Consider the following 22,397-nt stretch of genomic DNA (forward strand, 5'->3'; position numbering starts at 1 on the left):
ATGAGTGGTTTTCGACAACCATCTTCATTTATTCATCTTAGTCAAGATAACTCTGGCCCCTGACACCAGACTTAGTTACCTTATGAAAGTTTGAGGATCTTATTACATTAACACTCCATACTAATCAGCTAGGGGTCCCATGACAGATTGATGATCCTGTGTGTTTAAACATCTATTTAAGAGTCAACAAAATATTTAATAATATGTCTAACCTTATATCGTCAATGGTCCATATCAATTGTATTTATGTTGCATTCTTTCTTCTGCCACAGGGAATGAATGGTAGTGTAGGAATACAAGTAAAGTCGACAGTATACTCCCACAAACAAGGGTAATGGCACAACAGTTATATCGTTTGATAGTCGTCAACATTTAAAATGGAAGAATAGTACCAATGAAGGTGGAGATTTATAACTTTGTTGTAGGTTAAGATTGTAAAAACTCCACGTGTAATGATAAAAGTTTCTGATCCTAGAAAAAACTTGTAAACTTACTATTCACAATTTAAAAGAGTTGTATTCAATTTTTAAAGTAACAACACCTTCTGGAATGAGAGTATAAGTTTTCTTCAGAATATTCCATATTGTAAAATACTATTTTTATCTCTAATAGCAAAGAAAATTGTTAAAGCAGAACATGTTAATTACTATAAAAGGTTTCTGTCAGTAATTGGTCAATAGATGGACAATGGAGGGGGATAATCTCTTGTTGGTTTTACTTATATACAATAACAATAGTCCGTTTGTATTTATGTACCCATTTTGTTGTTGAATTCATGTATGGAACCAAGAGAAACATGAGAACCAATTCCTCGCTAGACATAGTTACACCAGCTGTTTGAGGGTTGTGAGTTAAAGGTAATGGTCCACACGTAAGCCTATGGAGACAGATAAAAAAAAAGTATAAGAACAATACACTAAAAATGTGGTCTCTGTTATCTCTCGCAATCTGATAATGCTTCCATCAAGGGGGCCTTAGTATGACTCTTATGTATATTAGAAGTGAATTTTTCAGAGACCAAAAAATATTGATTTGAGCTTGCAGGATTCATTATCTCTATCTGGAAGTCATTTTAGTCCATAAGAGTTCATAACTATACATTTAAACATGTCATGAAATGGATAGTTTGCAGGTAATCCTGCCATGATTTTCTTTGCTTGAATTGTATGTAAACATAGGTCGATTTACGTATGGATCTTATCAGAGATCAAAACCGCTTCATGCCCACATTGTTGTCTACGCCACCTTGTTCAGTTTAACTACGCATAAAGCGATTAACTGCTGTGGAAGATCTATCAAAGTGATTTGAGTTGGTAGACTCTTAAGTACCTCTAACATGTATGATTGGAAGTGTAAGTGATTGGAAAACTGATAGTACACATGGCATACAAGCGCACGAGAATGTTATTCATTTCATCCGGTGGAGGGGGAGATGAATATGTATCTCTAGATGATTACTTGTCATTGCCCGAAGTATAGGAGAGCAACAGGCCACCCTTTGATAAGTATGATTAGAGAAGTACATGGTCGTCTTTGTTACAACTAAGAAATGATACATAAGCTTTGCTATTTGTAGGCGAGGTATTCAAGACAAGAGGCGTCATGTGATCTACTTAAGGACAGTCATCGTGATGGATCTTGGCAGACGAGAGAAGACAGTACTCAGTGTATAAGTGATTGGTTGTGTGTAGTAAAAACGAGATAATTTCATATAACAATACAACAGCGACATGCCTGGTTGAAAAATGTAAGTTTCTGAAATACGGTAAAATGTCATTGATGTGTTTGAGAACAAACTGGGTTATAGCCTTCATCCATATATGGTTGTAACCCATTCAAGGATTAATATAAGGAGGAGTCAGATTTTAAAGCCAAATTTCAGCAAAGCTCCCATTTTGGACCTCCGCCGTACTATCCCCATGGGACTTAGCTCGGTCCTTTGTAAAATATATTGTCCTCATGGGTCTAAAGCTCCCCCTTCTGTAAATCAATTGCTCCCCTAAAGTTCCTAATGTTCATTGAGATCAAGACTTAAACCTTAAAGACCAAAGGAAATTGGGCCAGCGGCCATCGGAATGCCAAAATCTTTACAAAAAACATCAATTAAAACCCCTATAGAAAATTTTCATTTTTCAGATCGGAGTGACCGAAACCCTGAAAACTAGGACCAGCTCTTTAAAATTAGTGTGATGAGAAATTTGTTAAACTTGTGCGAGTATACGCCCGTATTTTTGCATGTCCTTTTATCAACCTATGGGCATCAATTAAAACCCCTATAGACCAATTTTCATTCAGATCGGAGACCCCTGAAAACAGGAAGTAGGGGCCAGGCTAAAATTAAAAAAATTTGCCCATTTGGGGCCCCACCAGGCCTCTTTATATAGGCTCATTTATATAATAATATCAATATAAAAAAAAATTAAAATATTTATAATTAATTGTTGCAAATCTATAATAAGTTCCAAATTTGAATATTTTAATTTGATCTTTTGAGAAACAAACTATTTAAATTGTAGACTGATTGATGACTAAAATAGTAAAAACTGAAAGTCAGTGACTAATCTATACATATATTAAACCTCCCCACCCAATCTCAAGGTATCATCATGTAGTTCTAATGCTACAAAATTAATCAGGTCATGATGTGGTATTGACTTTTAAATCTCAAATGTCTGAAATATGAAATTCCATCATTGTATTGCACAATTTGGTTTATTAAAACAGGAAAATGTCATAATTCTATATATGGAGAAATGAAAAATTATTTAAGATCAGCATATATATATACAAAATTGTGGTTGAAGTTCAAGCCTAACAAACCTATGAAGGGGACTTACCAACTATCACCCTCCAAAGGGCATACCACAACACAATGTTGTTTTTATTCTGTCCACTGCAGTTGTCAAAATGGATGTTGGCGATCTCTTCTCCATGTCCATGATGATGAAAATAGTGATGGACCATGCTGATAACTGAGTTAGCTCCCTTTCCTACTCCTGAACTTTCAGCCTCATCCACCAAATAGAAAACTTGCTGTCCTGTTGAATAATTAACAATGTATTGATCAAGTAAAGGAATACTGTAGTTAATTCCTACCAGTTTCATTGGCAATATCAACAAATGTGTACCACTGGAATCATCACTGTCACTCAATTTTTAATTGAAATCTCATATCATTAAAGGAAATTTTCAATAAAAAAAGGTGTTTAAGGTAAATGATATACATGTAATTTAAATTACCAATAATTGATTATGTTTGATTTGATTTAATTTGCAAATAATAAAACTGATGTATTTTAAAGATCAATTAATTAATTGGTTTTATGATTATCTTAAGCTTATTAAAGTAAAACTCGGGGGTTAATTACCTGAACCTTCCAAGCAGATTCCAAAGACACTGCATTTCCTTGGTGTCTTAAAGAAGATTGGACCAACTTGCTGAGCATGATGGAGAAAATGAACTTGTTGAGGCGAAATCCCATGGAATAGTGGAAAGCACCATCAATGTACAGGGTGAATTGCCTACAAAGAAATAAAGACAACCATATACATTTCTACATAACATGAGCATTACTACATCAAGTATATTTGTTTTTTTTTTTATATATAAATTAATTTGATAAATACATTTGTTCTTAAAAAAAAATCAAATACATTGTACATGTAGTTAAACTTAATTGAAATCCAAATAAGATTTCATTATGAACATTCAGATTTTTTCCCAATTCATGAATAAAAATTTAAAGGTTTTTTATGTAAAAAAATTGAAAGGCATTTCATGTAATATTATATCCCCGGTATGTATACACGAGTGGTCAAGGTTTTATCTTAACATTCTAGTCTACTGAAAGCTAGGCTGAAAAGCTGTAATAGCAGACTTGGAACCTGTTTATTAAAATAATAATCTATATAAACTTTGAATAATTCTGATATGCTTTATTTAAAGATGTCTATCTGAAGAATCTATTGCTCAGCAAAAAATGTAAATATTGATTTGTATTTCATTATTATTAATTACCTGTTGTCTTCTCTGTTTCTGACAATAACTTGAACTTTTCTTTACTCTCTGTGCACTGCTTTCTGTATATATCTCTCTGTTGTTTTGCCTGACTTATATGAGTACAGTATTCCTCCAAGACTTGTTTCTTTTTCATCATCATTTATTGAACCAGTAGCAGATAATTTCAATGAAAAAAATTTGGCAAGAGTTACACAAGTCTGTACATGGTTTCATGACTGTGATATATGGGCATAGATCATGCCATACTCTTTGGAAGGTGCGTAGACTCACTCGTCTATAATTCATTTTTGCCGGCCAGTGAATCAAACTTTTCAAAAATGTCCATGGCAGTTGTATCCGAGGGAAGAAGCACTTTTTCAGACCTGTAATTTGGTAATCTTCCCGGAATAGGCAATGCATTGTCTCTAGCAAATTTTGACAAGAATGTCTTGATATTCTGTCTGTCTTGTACAGAGAGAGCATTATGCGGAGCTTTTCCAGAATTTCCATGTTTTCGTGGCATCAAACCAACAGTATCTAGTGACTTACTAATTGCCTGTAATTTGTTCTTGATGATGCCATGAATAAAACAAAATGTAGTTCTACAAACACAGATTCCATTGAAATAATAAAACTCCTGATATGGTCGCTCTCGTTCCTTTATCTTGTGTTTCTTAGATTGGGTATGACTGCCAGATTTACGATGAGCAAATAGCTCAGCCTTAACAGTAATATCTAGTTCATCATGTGTTAATTGGTGACAATGTATCTCTAAATTCAAATGCCGATTCTAAGTCTATATTTTTACACTACATGCTTCTCCACCATACACTTTACAGCCACATGTGTCATTACGAAATTTTGCCTGTGCTATATATTCAATAGTGTCACATTCAGTGGGATCTGTTGAAACAAATACAACATCATTATCATCTGATGACTTATCGGACTCGTAATTACACTCGTCTTCACTGGAATCTGACGAAAGTTCTCTGAAAGCATCGGCGCTACCCTCGGATGATGTGTACAGTCTTGAATAATAAAGTTGATCAACAGTCTCTATTTCATCTATAAATGGTTTATCCTGATTCAAAATAATTTCTGCTGGAATGCTACAACAACTATTGTTCGTTGCAGTAGATAGTTGACTCATTTTAATGATTCAAGTCTAACATGATTTCGTGCCATGGTACATTAATTCAAACTGTCGAATAAGTATAAGCTTACGTATGATACGCGTTTCATAACATCGCGATGAGTATAAAGTGATACTACTTTAACTACTCAGTTTGAACGTTCCTTCCGGCAATGTAAAAGTTGTCCGAGAAGTTCCAAACGAACACACCTTAGCAGACGCTTTTATCGTATTTAGTACGGGTAAGTTCATTGGTCGTTTGAAGCATGCGATAATTTATCATCCAATCAGAATCAGCGTTTCATTTCAATTCCATTCGTCCAGCATGGCTACCTACCGATACTTGTCGCCAGAGGTTTTATCTGGTTTTGATCGATATAAGGTAAATTATGAAAAGTATTACACATCATTTTGTTCAAATAATAAGATCATGTCATGGAGAAAAATAATATAACGCATTTCTTGTTTTAGGATGCGTGTATGCCCGTTGTGGGTACATTACACACTGAACAACCTTTGGGCTTTCTGACAGATCAACATCGCTCAGGGTCAGGGGATAGGCATGATATAGGCCTAGGTCGAGTTAACGACCTAATGATTTGTCCATGATGTCTATTTCTAATTCTTCACAACATGCAAATGGGTTTTATTTGATATGAGACTGTAAACTGGTATTGGTTAGTAAAAAAACTGTATGATCAAATGTGCAACATGCCTACAAATACGAGTACAGTACTTAATGCGTCTAACATTCCCTCAAACGCGTTTTAGATTCGTTTGCGTTTCTTTCGTTTAGTTTCGTTTGCGTTTTGTTTCGTCGAGCGTTTTTCATTTGCGTTTCGCGTTTTCGTTCGTTTGCGTTTTCGTTCGTTTGCGTTTTGATTCGGTTTCGTTTGCATTCGTTTGCGTTTTGATTCGTTTTGGCTTTCGTTCGTTTGCGTTTGCGTTCCAATTCGTTTACCGGATGTTATTCATTGATATTTGATTAGGAATGGTTGACTGCGCATGTGTTGGCTAAACTAAAAATGGAGTCAAACAACGGTGTAGGCCGATAAATTTACGTGTTCTGGACAATGTAGTAAACATACACAAATAAATTTTTAAAAAATCCTTTTGTATCTAGACATTAATTACATTTGATACATGTAACCTACACACATTGTTTGATAGTAAGGATCATTTGTATACCTTTCTGCAAGGTCTTGTATAGTACTAACGTTAGCTATACACGTGTATGTGCTACAGGGGGACAGGTACAATATACACTTGTAACACCAGCGGGGCTCGATAAAGTGGACTGAAGGATTACCGACAGGTGTGAACTCACGCCACAGGATGCCGTACTGCTGGTCATAATATATATATAACTCACTGGTGCATACATTATAAAAAAATTATATCTGACTCATCACTGTTAGCATTGGATCACATTATTTTCTAGTGATACACACAATTCTAATAATAAAATAACACAATTAATAATATCTCAACCATAAAACAAATACTTTTTTTTACATATTTTATGTGAAATTAAGAACGTACCGAAGTCAATAGATATCAAATCATAATTGACTTATATATATATACATAATCGTCCAACACGAACTGACAGTTGATACATGTACATTCAACTGTATCTCTGTATTTACACGTATTCGCCATTGATATAATTGATCATGTATTTTATTGGTATGTTGATGTAACAAAACACACGAGGAATAAAACACCATAGAGCTGGTTTTCTGTAATGACTAGAATAACACAACATTGTTGTTTTTGTGGTATGCTTTGGTACATGTACATGCACGGGGTCACGTACGCGTATTATACATCGTAGCCTAAACAAACATGTGAGGGGCCGTGCGCGTCTGAGGCTATCAGTGAGCCATTGTTCATGGGTGACTGCACTTGACCAGGTGTGATACAAGTTGACACAAAATCAAAATATGCCGCTGTCAAATAACAAATGGTATAAATGAAAGCAGGTAAATCGAGAGGGGGAGTGGTGATGGAGAGGGGTAGAGTGTTGTACATGTGTTGTCCGTAAATTATAAAGCAAATTTATATAAGACCTCCAAATGGGTCGGGTAAATGCTACAGGTGAGTGTCCACATTGATATCTATATAACGGGTACGGGGACCTCCTCTGGAGTCATATATACATGTAATATATAACTACCTAACCGCTAGACTTAGGGTTTATACTTGCAGTAGTCAAACTTACATGTTCACAATACCTACACTAAAATAAGAAGTTCTTCTGAAGTGTTTTCTTTTCTGAAACTGATAATTTCTATAAAACAGTACTAGTATGTGTGACAAATTCAGAGCAGACTTATAGATACTAGCATTGATTGAAGACTATTTGTACATATGCATGTTTTATAATTATTTTTAAAATCTCGCTTTATAAGTTAAAAAAATGTATTAATGCTTGGATATATATATGTAATCACATACTTATTGGTAATATATTTATAACAATTGCATATTTTCTAAGACAAGATATATTTTTCATAATGATAAATCGGTACTAAATCAAAATTGCGAACGTAAAATAGACATCGCTTTCAGAATCCGGATCACTAAGCTACCGGAGTTTTTTGTTTGCGTTTTTCACGTTTTGCGTTTACGTTTTCGTTTTCTTTAGCGCTTGGCGAAACGCGTTTTTCGTTTTACGCTATTCATTTTTTGTTTGCGTTTTTCGTTTGCGTTTTCGTTTAACATTTCGTTTGCGTTTTGCATTTCGCGCTCGTTTCGAGGGAATGTTAGACGCATTAAGTACTGTACAAGCACACCGATATCTACTGTATTCATCAAAGCAGAATTTCAAGCTTTTATGAACTTTGCAGATGTCATTGTTTAATACTTTTGGTCCAGTTTCTAAAAAAATGGTAGTGGAGTGTCCAAGCAAGTATGTATAGGCCTCCAATACTTGTACACACCATACTAATGATGTAGGCAAAGCCTATCTGAGGGGGCAGCAGTTAATCCATTCTTTTGTTTTTTGGATTTTTAACTGTTAACAACTAGAAATACATAATTGTTATGAATGCAGTTAAGATGCCAGGTAAGTAAATAACAAATTTCTAATGATGAATGAGTTATCTCCCCTGACCCGACTATTGAACTCTTATCGATGTTATGTGTTTTGTTCTTACTTTACTGCTAGAACCCATTTTTATATTAGAATCACTGCCTTGCTGAATTACTGGCATTAAGTTTTTAACAAGAAAAACAATATTTAGCAAAGAATACTCCTACTTTCAATTTATGCAAAAATACGCGACTGTGCCTACAAAATATATGTCAATGTCATTCTCCGTAGCCAGGCGAAAAATTCCGAAGCACATGGTTTCATACAACAGGGTTTAAGTTTAGATTCAGGACAAAATGTAACTGTTAGATTCAGTAAAATTTAAATTTGACAGTTTATAATTATCTTTCAATAATGTTTTCATTTAGATTTTTTCAAGGTATATTGTTTGTAATCATGTTAAAGTGTGACTTTGCACACTGTCTTGTGCAGTGCTGGATCTTGTTGTGATTTCTGTTTCCTGTTTACAAGAAAGTTTTCCAACTCTACATTTATGGATGATTTACATAGATTAACGTTACTGAGACATCTGTATCACAAGAGGGCCTTTGGCCCGTTCGAGCTGCACTCTCTAATAATAATCTAACAGGAGAGGAGAAAATGTAGCGACCAGACCAGGATTCAAACCTGGGACATCTGAACACTAGCCGAAATGCTCTACTGCTGAGCTAACTGTAAATGGTCATTGATGATCAACCCAGTCCAATCCGCTACAATAATGTAAAACAGGCAGATCAGAGAACAGTCCTGATTTGGAATTGAGGAATTGCATGAACATGGTCGATCATCAGTGACCAGGTTGCTCAGTCGATAGAACATTTGGCTAGTGTTTGAAGGTCTCTGGCTCGAATGCTGGTCTGACCACTACATTTTCTCCTGATGAATTTTAGCCAGGCCAGATGCTCTTCTGATTGAGCTACCTGCACTGGTCACCATATAAGTCCAGTTGTGCTATGGTCTTCCTGTATTATATTAGTGTGTTATCAAAATTTTATGAATCTCGCAGGAAAAGCATGAATCTCATAAATCCCTGTTAATCTAAATAGTATTACAAAACATCATAATTCAAAGGTCTCTCTGAAGTAATCTTTGAATTAGCAACATATTACAGTAATTTGCTTATAGTCTACTGTATTCTATAACAATAAGTCTAAGTAGATCATTTCTTGAGACAAAACCACAACCATAACAGGATTGACAGTCTTCAAAAATCACAGTTAGAAACAAAAATGTCACTCAAATTAAGATAATATGATCCTTGTATATTAATATACTGAACAGTAAACAAGTAAAAATATGTTGCCGAATTTGTTCGTATAATTTAGTATCTTCAACTAGATGAAGGTAATCTTACTGTACACTATCTTAATTTGACAGTGACTTTAATTTCATGTTTTCATAAATAACAACTTTTCACAGTGATTTAATTTTGTGATTCAGAATCATTTGGTTCGACTTCACCCATTTATAGAACAATTTCACGGTAATTAATTTTAGTGTATCTAATTCTTATTGCTTGCAAAATACGCGAAATTTAATCTCACACAAAAATAAATTGATTTACAGTATCCCATATATATGTATATGATATAAATACCTAGTGTTTTCTTTTTTTGTTACAGTATAGTTCTGTTGATACCAGTCCAATCAGCAAGTATATCACCCATCCTTTCTGGGATAAGCTTGTGCAGGTAATTATGATTTTTTAAAGGCCTAAAACCTTTCAGAAATGGCTGATCCCAAGAACCCATTCTTGGCAACCTTCAGATGTATGACATGTTTCTGGGGCATTAAATGCTATTTTAAAAAAATGTCATTTTTAGTTTACCATTGTTTGATTGGCATTGGTCATGATGAATTTATGTTCTATGTATTTATTTATAAACAATTATAGGCTCCACAGTCTGTCATAAGCAATTATGACTATTTTAGTTTGAAGTATGTTTGTTTGTAGGTGTACCCAAGATGGCTAGCACCGAACGTCCTGACTCTAGCTGGGTTCTCTCTCCTTGTTGTGTCCTTTGTGGTGCTGACGATAATCGACCCCAATTTCTACGCAGCCAGTGTCGACCAGCCTGGGGTTCCTAACTGGGTGTGGCTGCTGTGTAGCTTCAATGTATTTTGGTCCCATACCTTAGGTTTGTATTAACCAATAGAAATAACAATTGCGGCCTACCTCAATTTTTTAGGTCATCTGACCTGAAGGGCCTTTGAACTTTTCATTCAAACTATCAACTTTTAACTGAAAGGCCCAGGGTACTTATATTTGGCCTACAGCATGCTGGCGAGTTTGTTCAAATTAGTGACCTTGACCTTCATTCAAGGTCACAGGGGTCAGAAAGGCTATGATCTTTGAGCAACCTGGGCCATACTAAGATGAAGGACTACCACATTTGTTCAATATTTTTTTAAGTATACTGTTAATATTGAGATTCTGCTTATAGCAAAGTTGAATGAATTAAAACTTTAAAAAAGATGGCGGCTGTGGCAGGCTCAAATGTTCATGTTTTTGGTTTAGATGGTACCGATGGCAAGCAGGCCAGAAGGACAGGTAGCAGCTCTCCACTCGGTGAACTATTTGACCATGGACTGGATAGTTGGGCAACACTCTTCTTCCCAATAAACATGTACTCTATCTACGGCCGAGGAGAGTTCGGAGTGAATGTGTACCGGGTCTACTTTGTTATGATCGGCATCATGTTCTGTTTTATTTTGTCCCATTGGGAGAAATATAACACCGGCATCTTGTTCCTTCCCTGGGGCTACGACCTCAGTCAGATAGTAAGTGTGTTGTTATCTGAAGGAGATATTAACTTGCTCTATTGCTATAAAAGGGACAGTCCAGGGCAAGTGATCAAGCTATTCTGACAATATTACCAATTGCCCTTCAATCTAATAAAAATCAGATCTAACAACTTCTAATTCAGGGTCACCTCAGCATGACCCCTGGCCTAGAATTGGAATATCTTTTGAGATACTAGTAGTGGCGGTTCAAACTTCCGAGAGAATCAACCACACCAAAGATTTCATAGGTAACACACATTGATTGGTTAATGGCTGGGAAAATGCTGAGGTGACGCCGAATGAAGAGTCATTTGATCTTGTATTTAAGTGTATCCTAGAGCATTGTAGTGAAGCAGAATTCTGATTTTATTTAGATTGACTTGCCTTCCATCTTTGTGTTACAAGTTCAAAACCTGTGAGGGGCAGTTGCCAGGTACTGACTGCAGATCAATATGCTTTCTCTGGATCAAAATAAACCATATAGTATTGCCCAAATTTTGATACTAGTGGAAATTAATGGATTACATAAAAAGTATTTGTTCAAACCTTAAAAATAACCATTCAAATGGTCCACAACTCATACATGTGTTTTTTTTTGTATATCTTAAAAATTATTTTAAAAGTATTTTAAAAAGAGAATTAACACTTTCCTATGGTATTTATCTATATTGAAAGCATCAGATTTAGGCTTTGTGGAAATGAAACACATTTACAGTCAAAGCTGTTCAAATATTGATGTAGGGCCTAGGAAAACCTGTCAAAAGGTGAAAGAAAAAAATCATCAAAATTGATATCATAGTTAACCCCAATTACTGTTGATTGCTTCATTGATTGGAATGAAGGCAGTTTACGTTGATGTCGTTAATAATTGATAGAAATTGCCTGTGAAAAATGCACATTTAAAGTGTCAGACTCATTCTATATCAGACTGCTTTAAATTGAAAAATAAAAATTAAATGTAGAAAAATCCAATCGTAACAGATAATGTTTTTAGGTCACCTGACCATAGGTCATGGTGACCTATTGCCCTTTACACTAATAATTATTATTGGACCTTGTTAACACAATAACTTGAGTAAATATGAACTGAGCTTAATATAACTTTGTATGTAGACTTACATTGGAAAGAACTCAAACGAGTTTTAAAAATCAGCTTAATGTGATAGTAATTTACAGAGTTATTGCCCTTTGCACAAATAATTATTGGACCTTGTGAACATGATAACTTAAATAAATATGTACCAAGCTTAATGAAACTTTGTATGTAAACTAACATTGGAAAGATCTCGGACAAGTTTTAAAATCAGCTTGATTCGACGGTAGTTTATATAGTTATTGCCCTTTGCATAAATAATCATCATTGGACCTTGTGAGCAAAATAACTTGTTTGAATATAGACCAAGCTTAATGAAATTTTGTATGTATACTTATATAAGAAAGATCTTGGATGAGTTCAAAAATCGTTTGATTCGACTCTAGCTTAATTATCCCCCGCGAAACGCGTTTGCGGGGGATATTGATTTGGGCTCTGTCCGTCCGTCCGTGCGTGCGTCCGTCGTCCGTCCGAGTATCGTTTCCGGGCTATAACTCCTAAACCGTTCAACTTGGCTACACGAAACTTTCTGTACATGTTAGGCTAGTGCTCTAGTTGTGCCTTTTGCTAATGGGAACCTTTCATTTTCGATACTTTTTCTGTTACCATGGAAACTTATTCAAAAATACCATATTATTAAAGTTTCCTTTCTATTCCAGGCTATAACTCGAAAACCGTTCAACTTGGCTACACGAAACTTTCTGTACATGTTAGGCTAGTGCTCTAGTTGTGCCTTTTTCTAATGGGAACCTTCCATTTTCAATACTTTTTCTGTTACCACGGAAACTTATTAAAAAATACCATATTATTAAAGTTTCCTTTCTATTCCGGGCTATAACTCGAAAACCGTTCAACTTGGCTACACGAAACTTTCTGTACATGTTAGGCTAGTGCTCTAGTTGTGCCTTTTGCTAAAGGGAACCTTTCATTTTCGATACTTTTTCTGTTACCATGGAAACTTATTCAAAAATACCATATTATTAAAGTTTCCTTTCTATTCCGGGCTATAACTCGAAAACCGTTCAACTTGGCTACACGAAACTTTCTGTACATGTTAGGCTAGTGCTCTAGTTGTGCCTTTTTCTAATGGGAACCTTCCATTTTCAATACTTTTTCTGTTACCATGGAAATTTATTAAAAAATACCATATTATTAAAGTTTCCTTTCTATTCCGGGCTATAATCGAAAACCATTCAACTTGGCTACACGAAACTTTCTGTACATGTTAGGCTAGTGCTCTAGTTGTGCTAATGGGAACTTTAAAGTTTCCTTTCTATTTCTTTTTCTGTTACCATGGAAACTTATTTCTAGTGCTCTAGTTGTATCAAGATTTAAACTCTTAGTTACAATGAGCTTCATTTATTTTATGTTTGAGCTTTCATACACAACTGGGCGCGGGGGATAATGCCAAGCTTTGCGGCTCCTTGTTAGGGAGTTATTGCCCTTTGCAATAATAATTATTGAACCTTGTAAACATGAATATGTTAGTTAATATGCACCAAGCTTAATGAAACTGTGTATGTAGACCTATCAGATCTATGTTCCTATGTTCAAAAGACATCAGTTGGCTAGTAAATGATATAACTAATTTGTATAAAATATCAGGTGACCGTTAAGGCCCATGGGCCTCTTGTTAATATTTAGCTTTCTAAAATATAAAATAATTGTTTTTAATATTAAAGCTTTATAATCCTTTTCAGTGCATGACTTTCTTGTTCCTGGTGGCGTACTTTGGTGGACACGAGATGTGGAGATTCAAACTTCCCTTTACTGATAGGGTTTGTGCCGAGGGCTTTGAATTAGCAATGCACTGTAAGTATTGGGATTACTATATGATCTGTCTCTGCTCTTTCTATCTCTAAATATTGAGAAAATAATCTTCATGCCTCAGTTTGCAATGCAAGGCTTTTCATTATTTTTCTTCAAAGCATTGTCTAATTTTAGGTTATATCTATATGTAGAAGTCGCGACTTTCACTCCGGGGGTAAAATTTGCTGCCTTTATTTGAAATAAAAAATGATTGAAAAATGCACATTTATTAATGTAAAGATATTTTTTACTACTGGCTAGTACTGGAACATAGATGGAAGCAAAGTATTTATTTACTTCAACTACGGTAGTATAGAGTGAAAAACTTAAAGATGATCCACCGCCGACAGAGCATAAAGATCTTTATCATTTGGACAGTAATTTATGTTTAATCGTGTATAGATATATATATGTCTAATAATAAAAAAAAAATACATCTTAAATAATTTGTTTACCTTTTGCTGTCTCATTTCATATAGGACATAGTGTCATGGATATTTTTCGGGATGCAATTAATTATTTTAGATACTTTTATATTGAAATAAGATAAGAAGCTCAGACTTTTCAAAATGATGGTTATGGTGTAAAGTAAGTTACTTTTGTAAATAAGAGAGATACCATTTGTCAGCGGTGGAGCATTTTTAAAGTACAGTGGATAATCCAGAATTATCAGGGAACAGATTTGATTATTGACTAGATAAATGGAATTTGGCAGTCCAAACATTCACAATTCAGAAAGTTTGGGATTGGAACACAAGTGTTCATATTATCAAGGATTTACTGTTATTGTTTGTATTATTCTTTTTTTCAGTGGGAACTTTTCTTTTGACTGTCCCACCAACAATATGGAATATATATGTGTAAGTATTATTGGCAAATAAGGATGATCAGATTTTAATTTATATCTTGTTTCCATGTCTTAGTGCATTGCTTATTTGGTGCAGTCCTGATTTACAAACTTGATAATTTAAGGATGAACAAGCATAGCAACTTTCCTTTTAACTCTTCAACTTGACACATCCTTAATGTTTTATGTGCCGTAACTGGGCGAAAATTTCGAAACTTTTATTTTTTCTTCAGTTAGTAATATATTGGTTAATATTTGTTAATATATTGGTGAAATTTCAGTTGAAATCTTAATTGTCTGTGTAAAATTAAAACCTATGCATTGTAAGTATTGTTAATCTCAAAATGTTGGTTATCTTTTGGTGATGAATAACATATAAAAAGCTCTTCATGATTCATCAGTATGACTGCTAGCTGTTAAAATGAAAGATGTAACACAAAGTCAACATCTATTTACTATTGTCAGTGCGTACCGAGACGGAACAGGAAAGAACAGAACATTATGGGAAGCCACACGGCCTTTAGTTGGAACTCTTGTGCTCTTTTTCCTCATGATCAGCTGGGCCAATTACTCGAGCTGTGGAGTTTTACAGCAGCAGCCTCGATTGTTTTACTTCCTCACGGGAACCTTGTTTTCAAATATAGCAGTAAGTTTGGTAACTTGGACAAGATTTTATTCTCTCGATTAAAATTAAGCATAATGTTGGAAGCTTACCATTAAAATGAAATATAATTGGAAACTTATCACTGAAATGGACATGATTAGAAGCTTCCATTGAAATAAAACATCATTCATTTGGGAGTTTATTAGGCCAAAAAAAAAAGAATGTCTGTTTAGGGTTACATAAGGTTGGTAGGTTGGGATTTTTTCTTTAAGTGTCTTTCACTCTAAAGTAGTGGCCAGAACCAGAGTCTGAGATCGAAATCCTGACTTTTAATTATTATTATTTTCATAGAAAAGTGGGGGAAAAAAAACAGGGTGGGGGTAAAAATTATGGTTGTTCGGGTAACCCAAAACAGACATCTTTTTTTTTGCCTCATTAAAAATAAAACATAATATTGGAAACTTACCTTTGAAATTCCGGTAAGCATGATTTAAAATAGAAGCTTTCCATTGAAATAAAACAGAATTGGAAGCTTACCTTTGATCAGAAGTAAAATGTTACTGATAGTACTTTCCTTCCCAGTATACCTTTGTTGTTGTTTATGTGTTGTTGTTGTTGATTTCAGTGTCGACTCATCATTAGTCAGATGAGTGATACGCGGTGCGAGTTGCTGAACTGGATGTTATACCCACTGTCTGCGATAGTTACCATGGTAATACTAACACAGCCGGGGAACATTGAGGTCACAGTACTCTGGATCTTCACCATCTTCACCACCGTAGCTCATATACATTTTGGTGTCTGTGTGGTAGGTAGAATAAATGTTTGGTTAATTCTTTAAGGATAACACAAAATTGCAGTTGAATTTTGTGGACTCAAACTATGATTTGAATATGCTGTTAGATTTAAGTTATTTTGATGTCCCCAATCATACTCTTTACTTTATATTCACATAATACAACTACAATACAGTATATACTTTGATAACTCTATTATAGTTTCTTCAACTTTGAGTTAAAGTTTTACTGAACATGTGTTTGGAATTTTGTCAGAAATGTCTGATCACCGAAGTCTTATTTTTATTCAAATTTAATGTCAATATATTCTTTTTTGTTTTAAATAAATCTGAACTCATTCACATAAATACTTCTTGTCAGTTATCAAACTTATGTCGATATAGAATTATTGTAGTGATTGAATGCTTTGTAAAGTTTTTTGTCCAATAATACCTGCATGATGATTTCAGAAATCCCAGTCTATATGCTAGTGTTATCTTTATTTCAGGTAAAGGAGATGTGTGAACACTTTAAAATTTCTGCTTTCTCCATTACGAAGAAGAAATGAGAGATTATTAACATTTCGGATTTCTTTATTAAGAAGAAGGATTAAGAGGACGTTAACATTTCTGCTTCCTCCATTAAAAAGAAGAATTAAGAACCAATAAAAGTACAGATGTACAGAAGGACGTACAGATGTTTGATTCTGCGTTCAATGTAGAATATTCACATTTATTTAGCTTTAATTTATTCCTTTAAACTGATGGTGTGCATCTGATAATAATTTGTGTTTATATGATCAGTAACAATTTTATAAATATGACCAAAGATCAACTCATTCAAAGGATAATTACCAGGTAATTATGATTGTGAAAATTCTTTATTTTTTTTTTTAAGAAATGTTATAAGCATAATCTTTTTACCTACGACATTCTCTTTAGAAATTTGTTTAAATTGATATCTGACAGAAAGAGTTATTCTGATCGTAACAATACAAATTGGAAGAGAAATTAAGTGAACAATAGATTTACATTTATTCTAATATTCACAAAATTCACTGTTCAGTTATGTATTCCACATTATACACTCGTTTCAGGTATTCTGTATTGTCACAAATTAATCACTTTTTCCTTTCTTATTTTTGATCTCAAATAGAAAAATACCGGTACACATACTGCTCATAACCTTGTATGTAGTTATAAATCATGTAAACATTTTTTTTTATATATTTTAACGTAAAATTGGATATGTATGCTTAATTGTGCACAGTCAATATTCCAATGAAGTAAAAAAATATATATATACTAATATGTTATTAACTTTGTATAGTCACAATGTGTATATTTTATAAAGTAAAGCCATATCTTTGAATTTTATTTCCATTTTTAATATAATTTTATTCAGACCTTGAGTCAAAACTGCTGATTGTAGTTTTAGTGAGCTGTAGTAAAATTGGGTGCTTGAGAAAACAGTAACACTTAGCAAAGATTCAGCAGGAATTCTTTATAACACTTAGCATAGATTCAGCAGGAATTCTTTATTACGCTTAGCATAGATTCAGCAGGAATTCTTTATAACAGGTGTTAGCAGTAAAATTATTTTCCCCCTTAAAGAATTGATTTAATTATAAAAAAAAGTCACATGACTGTGTTTTGTTTTGTGCATATTTTGAAAGAAATATTGTTCACTTAAAACAACTATTTTCAAAATCATTACATAGACTCATCTTCGTTAGAAACAAAAAATGTCATACTTATCTTTTATCAGCATTGATTTTATTATTTGTTTGTGGAAAATAGTAAACATTTATATCGTATTGTTTGGTCACAAAATGAAATGGTATTGTTTATTTTGTATTTTGTACAATATGCGTGTATGTATTTTACTTTTTGTGAGCATATTTTATTCATTTAGTTATAACGCTTATTTTTTTCCTGACCATTGTTTCCATTGTTCATATTTTCCTCATTCCTATTTTTTCTCAGTTTTGCTGGGCAATGGTTCGCTTTAATACAACTTAATAAATCAATAACATTTTCTTTCCCAATCAGAGTTACTATGTAAAGATGTTTGTATGTGCATAGGAAACCATCTTTCTAAAAAAGTAATTTTGTTGGTCTCCAGAGGTTCATTATGGCTGTGTTTCACTGAACATTAACATAATTAATGAAGATGTATATGCTTTCACTTTCATATTTCTTATATTTTTGCAACAAGCCATTCTTGTCTTTCTGACTTACTTCCCTTTGTTTCATTCCATCAGTACATTCAGATCACCTCGGAGAAATTTGCAGTAATTTGGAAATACATGTATATAATTTCCAAAGATTGACGGAAATTACTCCGAGATGTCACAGTTGTTCGTCAGTATTGATGTGAAATGAAGGGAAGTAACTCCGATAGATCAGAATGGCAAAATACTAGCACTGCCTGTTTACAAAAGTAATGCAATATTCATGTATGATTTGATCATGCAATGTATGATCAATTAAACCTTCCATCAATTTTCTATAAATTAAAGAAATAGTTATGTATTGCAGATTATATTTATAAATTATTCATTCAAGTCAATTGATTATTCATCTCTGTTTATAGTTGTCTCCCTTACTGCAATTTATTGCGATGCAGTCTCACTTATTCTGTCTTTGCTTGCCGAAGATTGCGTCTGACTAATCTTCTTATAGCTGTAGGCGAACCCTTTTCTAGCTCAAATTCTTTTGTACTTCACTAGTCCCTGTTGTAACAGTATTAACATTTTAAATTACAAAGTTTGTGTAAAGCTCAGGAAAGTTTCAATCTGTACTCCTATTATATTTACCGATATGTGATATTTCTTCTAAGGCTTTTAAAGCATAAAAATGGTAGTGTTAAAACTACCAGAACTATAATACATGTATAGGATTGTGATGATTCGTAAGTGAAACTACCTGTTACCTGTAGTCAAGGTCTTTGAATATGCCATCTCTGAACCAAGTTTAACTACATTAGAAAGGTTTATCAAACATTTATGGTCTTTAACCATTTGAGACTTATTATAAACAAGATATTTAAAGCATTTTGAGTTATACAGCATCCTATTGATCCAATTTTTGTCTGGGTCCCAAACATCAAATAAAGTGTTGATGGATGCTTTAATACGTAATTGTTGTAATTTGCATGTAGTTAGATTTTAGATTGTATATCATGTATTGGTTATCATGGGTAATTTTATGATCAGGTGCTTTAGGGAAAAGACTAGAATTATTTTGAAGAAAAAAAAAATTGTCATTATTTGATGGAAAAATAATGAACGTATGATAAAAGCCTAAGTCCAAAGATGTAGGTCGCATGTGTGGAAATATTTATCGTTCTGACTTGTGTCCTTAATAATTCTGTCCTTGAGTATTAAAGAATTATCTACCTTTGCAGTTAGGTATTGATTGTGACATGACATGTGTTTGTGAGGACACGGCGTCATATTTTTTACTCACAAAATAATGACGTCACAATCGATACCTTCCCACAAGGTAGATTACTCTGTAACATTCAAAGACTTATAGAATCTTACATGGGTCTGTGAAGTTGACTGGGATATCTTAACCCGAGTGAAAGATTTTGGCCGGTCAACCCAAGGCTTGCCGAGGGTTGACGGCCAAAATCTTTCATTAGAGTTGAGATATCCCTGGCCACTTCACAGACCCATGTTTGATTCTTTTTCTCCCATACTTAGTAGCAAAATGATGAAATTCCATTTGGTTTCCAGCTTTTTCATCGCGTCATTATCGCAGGAACGTCGTTATGCGTCAAAATTGATGACGTCGTCTACAATACCCGCCGCAGTTACGCAACATGTGTTGATGATGTCATGTTATTGTCTAGCGCGTGTGAGCAGTCTTACACCCCCCTGTGTAAGATAGAGATATCTTTTCCCTAGGAACCATGGGATATCCCTGTGAAGTATGGGAGAAAGAATAGACAAGTCCTAGAGTGTCACAAAAAGTCGCATGTAGCAGTATGTACCAGAAAGTTTGTTGATTTGTGGGTATATAAGAGATCAATACCTGTCATACATTAATCAGACTATTGATATTATGTCGATGGAATGTACGTGTACTTATCTTAGCAGTATTCTTATTTTAGTGCCTTTAGCACTCACGTCATTGCGCTAATTCTAGTACCTAGCTAAATTTAGCAAAGCACATGCTAAAATTTGAGCGTGCTAATTTAAGTACATGTACAGTATTTAGCTTAATACAGACTTTTATAGTCACTGTTGTGATGTATTTGTATTATGTTATGTTTCAGATACAAATGTAACGATATTGTGGCAAAAGCTTCCTTTGCTATTTATTTTTTAAGAAAATGATACAAAATTCTGCAATGATCTTATAAAACTTAAAGTAAATTGTTGTTTTGTTCCCTAGATATTTCTCTACCAACATAACAATTGCTACCATTTAGCTTACCGGTATTGAGAATGTATGATATTTTTAAATCTTCTTTAATATTATTTTATTGTGATTTATATTTTGTCAAGGGTAATGGAATAGCCATGGCAGTAGAATAATTCAAGTGAGATTGATGTAGAGTGTATAAATCTGAATGTTGACAGAGGAAAGAGAAATAGATACAGTATGGCCAAAACCCGTTTTATAATGTATTCATATATATATAACTACAAAATGGTATTTATGACCACAAAATTATTTATTTTTATGTTCACGATATTTTTGTGTTGTTTTGTTGAACTGTGATCTACATGTCTAGATGTCATCACTAGCATTTAAGTGTTCCTAATGTAACCAACTGTGTACACATTTATAAAAACTCAGATGTGTAATGTCAGTGTAGACAAGTGTTTTGCCATTAAACTCAAATGTGTTAACATGTTCAGTATATGTTATGATATTGTGCATATGTGTATTGTAAGTGTGCACTTGTGTCATGTCATCATGCATGCATGTTATGTTACTGTGTATATGTGAAATGTCATTATATATACATGTATGTGTAATGTCATTGTGAATGTGTGTAATTTTCATATGCACATGTGTAATGTCATTATGCATGTGTGTAATGTTCATGCACATGTGTAATGTCATTGTATGAATATATAATGCCTTTGTGCATGAGAGTTAAGTTAATGAATGTACACATGTCATTGTGTGTGTGTAAATTTGTCATAAAAATTTATTAAATGTACATGTTAACCTACCCCATTATTTATTGTATGCATGCTGTGAATAATCATGTGAAATATTTTGAATATGATCATAACCAAATCATTTATGTGAATTTTACTTTTCCAACATCGCTTACTACAATTTCTTCCCTATATACATAGGACAATGTTCTGTATGTTTTATTTTGACAAACTTAAATAAACATTCCTGTCGCTTATTTTCTGATTCTATTGATTTATTGCCCATAGTATGCATTTCTGGTATGCTTAAGGCTGTTTGCTTGTCAAATGAATTCATGATTTAGTTCTGTATTCAGAATCCAGGACAGTCAAATTCAAGATGAATGTTATTCAGTCCATCACATTTAAATTGGTTGAATTAAGGTTTCGTCTTCATTTTTACTGCAAATGCGGTAGTATGAATGCAGTTGGCAACAAACATATATTTTAAGGCGCTGGATGATGGCGTATTCATGGTCAACGTGAAGTTCAATCCTTATAATTACATCCCTGTTTTGGTTTCAGACGGCTACCAGACTGGTTACTACTGACAGTAGCAGTGGTTGCTAGGATAACTAAACTGCGTTCATGCCAATTTGTATCGCATTTAGACTTTAGAAAGCTAAAGAAGAGATGTAAATATAATGCAATGAACACAGTCATTGTGACCTGGACACATTTTACAGTTTACAGTGTATTATCTTCATTGTCTGTACTTTAAGTTCACAAGGCAAGCCTGGCTAGTACATATGTACACTATACATATATACATGTACGTATACGCAAGGATTTATAAGTGAGTCATATACGCGTACGATAGATCTACAATTTGAGTTTTTCGAGTAAATGGTTATTCTAGCTTTATGATGTAGATGTTTTCAGTTTTAAACATTCCATTTATATCATTTCAAACATTCAAACCAGCATATATCTAACTTAGGTTAATTTGATAGCGATATCAAAATGATGTTCGGATCAGTCTGGACTGAGATTTAGATAGCATATAATGTAAATTTCTGTGTAATAAAAAACAGTTTAATATAAGACTATCTCTTTACGAGTAAAATCACAAAAATAAGTATGAATATATC

General features: G+C 33.7%; 1 protein-coding gene and 1 pseudogene across 1 annotated transcript; one reads left to right on the forward strand and one right to left on the reverse strand.

The window, feature by feature from the left end:
- Window positions 1-851: 851 nt before the first annotated feature.
- LOC138326214 (uncharacterized) lies at window positions 852-5,247 on the reverse strand (annotated as a pseudogene).
- Window positions 5,248-5,441: 194 nt separating this feature from the next.
- LOC138324995 (ethanolaminephosphotransferase 1-like) lies at window positions 5,442-21,524 on the forward strand. The gene is made up of 9 exons (XM_069270309.1): window positions 5,442-5,517; window positions 9,855-9,923; window positions 10,187-10,370; window positions 10,751-11,013; window positions 13,810-13,921; window positions 14,730-14,778; window positions 15,231-15,411; window positions 15,995-16,177; window positions 16,654-21,524. The coding sequence occupies exons 1-9, from the start codon at window positions 5,461-5,463 to the stop codon at window positions 16,711-16,713; spliced, it is 1,158 nt and encodes a 385-aa protein (XP_069126410.1). The 5' UTR covers window positions 5,442-5,460; the 3' UTR covers window positions 16,714-21,524.
- The last annotated feature ends 873 nt before the right edge of the window (window positions 21,525-22,397 follow it).

This window comes from Argopecten irradians, chromosome 6, assembly GCF_041381155.1.
Source record: "Argopecten irradians isolate NY chromosome 6, Ai_NY, whole genome shotgun sequence".
NCBI lineage: Eukaryota > Metazoa > Mollusca > Bivalvia > Pectinida > Pectinidae > Argopecten > Argopecten irradians.